The sequence below is a fragment of the Rhinopithecus bieti genome, unplaced genomic scaffold (assembly GCF_001698545.2).
Source record: "Rhinopithecus bieti isolate Rb0 unplaced genomic scaffold, ASM169854v2 scaffold_10685, whole genome shotgun sequence".
Classification (NCBI taxonomy): domain Eukaryota; kingdom Metazoa; phylum Chordata; class Mammalia; order Primates; family Cercopithecidae; genus Rhinopithecus; species Rhinopithecus bieti.
In genome coordinates, this window is record NW_016806950.1 from 1,378,456 (window position 1) to 1,386,299 (window position 7,844).

The window sequence follows — 7,844 nt, forward strand, 5'->3', positions numbered from 1 at the left end:
CTCCCTCGCCTGCCCTCAGCCCTCCCGGAGCGCTCCCCTAGAGCTCCTGCAGCCGCTCCAAAGGCAAGGGGTGCAGAGTAGGAGACAGCCCCTCGGGCTGAGAGAACCCCTAGAAGCATCAGCCGCCCTGCGCGCCTCACTGAGTTCCTGGCTCCCTTTCCCTCCTCCGTTCCGCCGGGAAAGCTGCAGAGAGAAGGCCCGAGGGACTGGACCCCTGGAAGGGACAGGCGCCCCCTCCCTGGGCCACGGGCCCCTGCCTGTGCCCCGCCCCCAGCTCCTCCAAGCCCTGCGGCTTTCTGAGCTGTTCTTCGGAATTCTGTGCTTCTCTGATGCTTTGTCCTCCAGCCCCCACCCCCAGGAATCTCCTCCTGCAGCAAAGACCCCCAGCTTTTCTCCCCAAGAGGGACCTGAATCCCACCCCCCTCCCATGACTCCACCTTATCCCTCCATCCCCACATTTCCAGCACCGATTTGCCCCCCAACCCTGGCAGACATGAGAGTGGAGGGGGCCTGGCTACCCCCTACTCTGCAACAGCCTGGACCCCTCCCCACGAGTAGGTAACCCAGGCCTCCCGCCTCTCTGGGGCTTCCAGGCCTGCTCAGGGCCAGACCCAATCAATCTTCAGAGCCAGCCCCAGACGAGGAAACGGCTCACCCCACCTGCCACCACCTTCTCACAGGCTCTGGGGACAGATCATCTTTTCATTTTTTCTTCCAGGACAGAATAAAAATACCCGCAATGTAGGATATTTAATAGACGGCAAGGAATCAGGTCAGGACACGGAGGTGTCTCTTTCCTCCCCTGACCTACTTGGTTCTTGTGACGGCAAGGAGCTGGGGCGCTGGAGAGTGGGAGACGGGGTGAGGGGGCACTCTGGCTTCTAGTGGGCTGGGGCCTAGGGACTAGAAAACAGCGGAGAGGAAAGGTGCGAACGCTGACCGCCATTGGAGAAATTTTCCAGGAGGAGGGATATAGGTGGGGACAGGAGAAGGTACACTGTGGGATGAAGAGGTAGATTCCGTGGCACTGAGGTTAAGAAAAAAAAAAAAAAAAAAGACCTAAGAAACGAAGCAACTAAAGGCTCTCTAATCTCTTACTCCTTCCGCCGGGCCCAGAGTCCCAGAGACTACCTCCTCCAGCCCTAAACCCAGTGTCCGCTTACCATGGAACAAGGCAAGGCCGGTCTGTAAATTCTTCTTGATGTCTAATTTAAATCCCAACTTGCCGGACTCTCAAACAGGATCAGATAGGCAACTGCCTCCAGCTGCGGCTTCTTGCTGCCCTCAAGTGGCCACGTGACGAGCCACAACCCTCTCGTCCTGTGGGTTTCCTCTTTCCTGGGCCTGCCCACCCCCAGTCTCCGACCTCCTGCCTTCCCCGAGGTCAAGGTGAGAGGTCCTGGGACGGATTCCAGCTCCAGCCCCGGCATCTTTGCACATTCCTCCATCTGGAGTACCTCGTGGTCTGTCTTACAAGAAGAGCTCAAGCTGAAACATAAACTTGGATATAGTAGAAGCAAATGTATAAATTTTAATGTAAGGCTCTAGACCTTGAGGTCGTAATCACCTGGAGGGTGTGTGTGTGTGTGTGTGTGTGTGTGTGTGTGTGTGTGTGTGTGTGTGTGTGTTTTGAGACAGGTTCTCGCACGTTGCCTAGGCTGGAGTGCAGTGCTGCGATCATAGCTCACTGCAGCTTCCAACTCCTGGACTCAAGCGATGCGGAGCGTATATGAAAACACAGATTTCTGGACTCCACCCTCAAGTTTCTGATTCACTAGGTCTGGGATGAGGGCCAAGCGTACCCAGGTAATGCTGCTGGTCCCAGGACCACATTTTGAGAGCCAGTGCTGTTGAATCCCCAGTTCCTTGCAGTCCCTCACTGCTCCTCGTCTGCCAGTAAGAGAAAATGCAAACAGCTCAAGAAAAATCGACAACCGGGACAAAACTTTAGTATCTCGAAAAGGTCAAAGAGGGGCACCCGGATTTGAACCGGGGACCTCTTGATCTGCAGTCAAATGCTCTACCACTGAGCTATACCCCCTCTGCCGGAACGTGAGCGCAGGTTGTCTCTTAGTGCTATTGCTGCGCAGGCGCTGTGTGGCGTTCCCGAAGGTAAGTGGAAGTTGGGTAAGACGTTTACAAGAGATGGAAAAAATACAACTCCCAGAAAAATGACTCACTTGGAAGCAGGGGTTGTTTCCTGAAGCTCTGAGCTGAAGATTTCCACTGGCGGTGTAAGAAAATATATTCCTGGGGTGTGGAAGGAGTCTCTAGGAATATTTCACTTCGGGGGTGTCCTACTCTCCTGCCTTGCAGAAGCCCCCTTGCCACGTCTGGGAGCTTCTTTCTCCCTCGCACATGCTCACGCGGCTTCTCCCGATCTGTCTTCCCCAGCCCAGCCCAGCCCTTAGAAACTCAGCCTCCCTCCCGCCATGAAAGAGCCGTCGGGGTCACTGGCCAGGCTGACCTGGGGGTGCGCCCGCCTCCGCCCTGCCATTGCGAGGTTGAGCCACCTGCACCGTGTTCCAAGGGTCAGCCCTGAGCTCCTCGCCCTCACTGGTACTGCATTCCACCCTGGGATGCACACGCAGGCTGAGCCACTGGCAGGGGCTAGGACTCCATCCTCACTCGCCTGCAAAAGAAAAGATGGTGGCACGGCCAGCGACTTCCTCCCGTTCCATCTGTGCAGAAACTCTTTAGGGGACCTCCGGAAACCAAAACACTAAAACTTAACGGCCGCAAAGGGGGCACCCGGATTTGAACCGGGGACCTCTTGATCTGCAGTCAAATGCTCTACCACTGAGCTATACCCCCACCACACCGTAGGAGCCTCATTAGAATAAATTTCGACGGAATAGGGGTGTGGTCTTCACTATCCTTTAAAATTTTAATCTGCGGGTTGCGTCCGGATACCTATTGAAAAAAACACAAAATACAGTGGGAATGGCCAGAACTCCTGAGTTCTTCCTCCACAGTCACGCTTTCGGAAAAACAACTAGATTAAGGAATCTTGGGTCCTCTATATCCGTGCCTAGACTCTCCCCCAGATGTCCACTAACTGGCTTGAGAAAAGGACTGTCCCCAGGATCGCCCCAGGTCTAGGGATGTACAGATGAACAGACTGGATCTCCACCTTGTCTCCTGGACTTTTCCGGCCCCAGAGTCGCTCCTTCCCTTCTCTCAAACCAAAAGCCAGTTTGAGGAACAGACAGAGGAGAAGGCAGAAATAAGAGGTGAACAGTTTTCAATAGCATTTATTACAGACTTATAAAAATCCTAATACAGTATTTTTTTTTTTAACTCCTGACCAGGCACGGTGGTTCACGCCTGTAATCCCAGCACTTTGGGAGGCCGTGGCGGGCGGTTCACGAGGTGAGGAGATCGAGACCATCCTGGCCAACATGGTGAAACCCCATCTCTACTAAAAATACAAAAACTTAGCAGGTCGTGGTGGTGCGCACTTGTAGTCCCAGCTACTCGGGAGGCTGAGGCAGGAGAATCGCTTGAACTCGGGAGGCGGAGGTTGCAGTGAGCCGAGATCGCACCACTACTGCACTCCAGCCTTGGCGGCAGAGTGAGACTCCAAAAAAAAAAAAAAATCCTTGCGCAAAGACAAAATAAGCAGCCCCTGTAGGAATCCGGTATATTTGGGAGGAGCGGGATTCACATTGGAAGGACACTAGAAGTGAAGGGGATGCTGTGGAGTGGCTTAAAGTCTAAGAACTGTGGTCAGAGTCAGCATCTCAGAGGGAATGGAAAGACGAGGAAGAGTGGAATCTCTGCAGTGCAAAGGGCTGTCCCTATCTGAGACTTCCTGTCCTCCTGCATTACCCCTTCCGGTTTTTGCCTCTACCTTCTTCCCCTTAAGCCCACCTTCTTCACCTTTCTAGAATCTCCTTTGCCCAAAGGGAATGTGACAAAATGGCTGAGGGGCCAAAAGCCTGAGGGTGGGGTGGGTTTGAGGAAATGAAGACCAATTCCAGGGGTGTCTTTTTTTTTTTTTTTTTTTTTTTTTTTTGAGACCCAGTCGGGCTCTGTCGCCCAGGCTGGAGTGCAGTGGCGCAATCTCAGCTCACTGCAGCCTCCGCCTCCAGGGTTCAAAGGATTCTCCTATCTCAGCCTTCCTAGTAGCTAGGATTACAGACTCCCGCCACTACGTCCGGCTAATTTTTGTGTTTTGTTTTGTTTGAGATGGTGTCTTGCTCTGTCACCCAGGCTGGAGTGCAGGGGCACAATCTCAGCTCACTGCAACCTCCACCTCCCAGGTTCAAGCAATTCTTCTGCCTCAGCCACCCGAGTAGCTAGGACTACAGGCATGCACCACCACCAAGCTAATTTTTATGTTTTTAGTAGAGACGGGGTTTCACCGTGTTAGCCAGGCTGATCTCCAACTCCTGACCTCAAGTGATCCTCCGGCCTCAGCCTCCCAAAGTGCTGGGATTACAGGCGTGAGCCACCGTGCTGGGCCTCAGGGGTCTCTTAATCTGCCCCCCAACACACACATTATTCCTACGGAGAGGTTGAGGGCTGAGGAGAAGGAGAGGGTTCCACTCCCTAATTCTGCAACGTATTCACCATTCCCCTGACATCTCCAAGAAGGATGCCTGTGGCCATGGTGAGGGGCAGCTTATTCCGCTGTGCTGTCTGCAGGAATCCAAGGTATGCAGTCCAATTCTCAGCAACGGGTTGGGAGAATGGTGTCAATCTCACTGTCCATAGCAGCCACTGTTCCCACCAGAGAACCATAAAAAAGTAATAAATAGCCACTTGATTTTCCACCCACGTTGACCATGCAAAACCCCAAAGTTTCTGGTTGGCCTCAGACTGGAACATCAGTTAGCAACGGCCTGAGATTGCATCCACTGGAGCGCGGCAGGCAGCCTGCAGGGAGGGAGGAACAGGAGGGGTCAGCCTATCCCAAGAGAGTGATGGCCTTCAAGTCCCCAACCCTTTCCCAAAGCAGACTGGGTGCAGGAAGCAAAGTTACATCCAATCATTCAATTAACAGAGACAAACTGACTTGAGTACCTGCTGTGCATCAGGTACTGTGCAAGGCTTTGGAGTCACTGGTGAAAAGGCAGACATGCCCCTGAGGCTTACCGGCTGATGGAAGAGATAGATACTAAATAAATGGTCAGACACATAATTCTATAATTACATGCAGTGATAAAGGAAATATACAGAGGCCTCTGGATGCCCGAGAGTAGGGGAGGGCTTCTCTGAGGAAGGAGCCTGGAGACTCACCTTGCTCGGCCCCTTGGCTGTGTCTTTGGCCAAGGACTCTTCACGGTGATGTGTGCCAGAAAGAGGTTCCCTACGAAAGTTCCCCCATTAGACTGTAAACAACTCCGGCGCATGGGTGGAGTCTTGGTCATCTCTGTATCATCCTCAGCCTCGGTCTGGCACCGCACAGGGAACATGGAGGGTACTTAGAAAATGCTGATTGGGCCAGGCGCAATGGCTCACGCCTGTAATCCCTGTAATCCCAGCACTTTGGGAGGCGGAGGCGGGTGGATCACCTGAGGCCGGGAATTCGAGACCTGCCTGACCAACATGGAGAAACCCCGTCTTTACTAGAAACACAAAAATCAGCTGGGCATGGTGGCGCATGCTGCTTGGGAGGCTGAGGCAAGAGAATCGCTTGAACCCAGGAGACGGAGGTTGCAGTGAGCCGAGATTATGCTATTGCACTCCAGCCTGGGAAACAAGAGTGAAACTCCACACAATCAATCAATCAATCAATCAAGTGGCCGGGGGCAGTGGCTCACACCTGTAATCCCAGCACTTTGGGAGGCCGAGGCGGGCAGATCACGAGGTCAGGAGATCAAGACCATCCTGGATAACACGGTGAAACTCCGTCTCTACTAAAAATACAACAACAAAAAAAATTAGCCGGGCATGGTGGCAGGCGCCTGTAATCACAGCTACTCAGGAGGCTGAGGCATGAACCCAGGAGGCGGAGCTTGCAGTGAGCTGAGATTGAGCCACTGCACTGCAGCCTGGCAGCCTGGGTGACAGAGCGAGACGCTGTCTCAAAAAAAAAAAAAAAAAGAATGCTGATTGAACTGACTGTGGGTTGTGGAAGAGGGTTCTCCTGACCCAGGGGGTGGCAAGGACACTGCTAGAAACGTGTGGGCCGTTGCCTAAAGTCTCCCCTTCTTCAGTAAAACACACCTGGGCCAGGCATGGTAGCTCACTCCTGTAATCCCAACATTTTGGGAGGCCGAGGCAGGGGGATCGTTTGAACCCAGGTGTTTGAGACCAGCCATGGGCAACGTGGCAAAACCCTCTCTCTACAAAAATACAAAAATTAGCAGGGCATGGTGGTGTGCGCCTGTAGTCCTAACTAGAGAGGCTGAGGTGGGAGGATCGCTTGAGCCCAAGAAGTTGAAGCTGCAGTGAGCCATGTTTGCACAACTGTACTCCAGCCTGTCGTGATACCTGTGTACCCAGCCTGCCGTGATTCCCCTTGACAAGTAAGAGGAAAGGGAAATTTTCCAGGCCTGATGTAAGGCCCTTTCTATGTGGCCCAGCTCCTTCAAATCCTCCAGGTGATTACTCAGTAGCTATCTGCTCAGTGTCCCTTGTCAGGTAACTTACCTAAAATTGCAGCATTCCCTCCACACACTTCCAATCTCCCTTTTCTTTTCTTTATTTTTGTTTTTGGAAATGGGGTCTGGATATGTTGCCCAGGCTGGACTCCAACTCCTGGCCCCAACCCACCCTCCTGCCTCAGACTCTCCAGTAACTAGAACTACAGGTATGAACCACCGTGCTGGCCCAATTTGTGTTTTTTACTCTTTATTCACCTTATCATTTATCACTTTTTTTTTTTTTTTTTTGAGACAGGATCTTGCTCTGTCACCCAGACTGGAGTGCAGCAACATGGTCAGAGCTCACTGCAGCCTGAAACTCCTGGGCTCGAGTGATTTTCCTGCCTCAACCTCATGAGTAGCTAGGAATACGGTGTGTGCCCCCCCCCCCCGCCTTTTTTTTTTTTTTTTTTTTTTTTTTTTGTAAAGACAGAGTCTTGCTCTGTTGCCAAGGCTTTTCTCAAACTCCTGGCTCAAGTCATTTATCATTTTCTTTTTTTTTTTTTAGATGGAGTTTCGCTCTTGTTGCCCAGGCTGGAGTGCAAGGGTACGATCTCGGCTCACTGCAACCTCTGCCTCTGGAGTTCAAGCGATTCTCCTGCCTCAGCCTCCTGAGTACCTGGGATTACAGGCACGCTCCACGACATCCAGATAATTTTTGTACTTTTAGTAGAGACGGGGTTTCTTCATGTTGGTCAGGCTGGTCTCAAACTCCCGACCTCGGGTGATCTGCCCGCCTCAGCCTCCCAAAATGCTGGGATTACAGGCATGAGCCACCGCGCCCAGCCATCATTTTCTAACTGACTATATATTTTTCCTGTTTACCATCTGCCTCCCCTACTGAAAGTAAGCTCCATGAGGGCAGGGATTTTTGTCTGTTTTGCTCACTGCTGTTTCTCCATTGCCTAGAACAGTACCCTGCACAAAGGAGGTGCTCAAGAAAGATTTGTGGACTGAATGGTGTCATTTACTCTACAGAAACTCTGGGAGGTATAATGAACCTCCTACTTTCAGATAAGAAACTAAGCTGGGCGTGGTGGCTCACGCCTGTAATCCCAGCACTTTGGGAGGCCGAGGTGGGCGGATCACGAGGTCAGGAGTTCAAGACCATCCTGGCTAAGACGGTGAAACCCTGTCTCTACTAAAAACACAAAAAAATTAGCCGGGTGTAGTGGCAGGCGCCTGTAGTCCCAGCTACTTGGGAGGCTGAGCCAGGAGATTGGCGTGAACCCAGGAGGCAGAGCTTGCAGT

General features: G+C 52.4%; 2 protein-coding genes and 2 non-coding genes across 4 annotated transcripts in view; all 4 read right to left on the reverse strand.

Annotated features, from left to right (window-relative positions):
• The window catches only part of PLXDC1 (plexin domain containing 1), a 92,633-nt gene extending 91,332 nt beyond the window's left edge, over positions 1-1,301 (reverse strand). Inside the window, exon 1 of the mRNA XM_017879016.1 lies at positions 1,164-1,301. The gene's annotated coding sequence lies outside the window, so the exon portion shown is untranslated. The remainder of the gene's footprint in view (positions 1-1,163) is intronic.
• Positions 1,302-1,969: 668 nt separating this feature from the next.
• On the reverse strand, positions 1,970-2,041 carry TRNAC-GCA (transfer RNA cysteine (anticodon GCA)). Its single transcript has one exon. It is a non-coding gene; the product is annotated as a tRNA-Cys (tRNA).
• Positions 2,042-2,742: 701 nt separating this feature from the next.
• Positions 2,743-2,814, reverse strand: TRNAC-GCA (transfer RNA cysteine (anticodon GCA)). Its single transcript has one exon. It is a non-coding gene; the product is annotated as a tRNA-Cys (tRNA).
• Positions 2,815-4,832: 2,018 nt separating this feature from the next.
• Positions 4,833-7,844, reverse strand: part of ARL5C (ARF like GTPase 5C) — a 13,614-nt gene continuing 10,602 nt past the window's right edge. Inside the window, 1 exon segment of the mRNA XM_017879026.1 lies at positions 4,833-4,881. Within this exon segment, the coding sequence (XP_017734515.1) occupies positions 4,833-4,881 (49 nt within the window).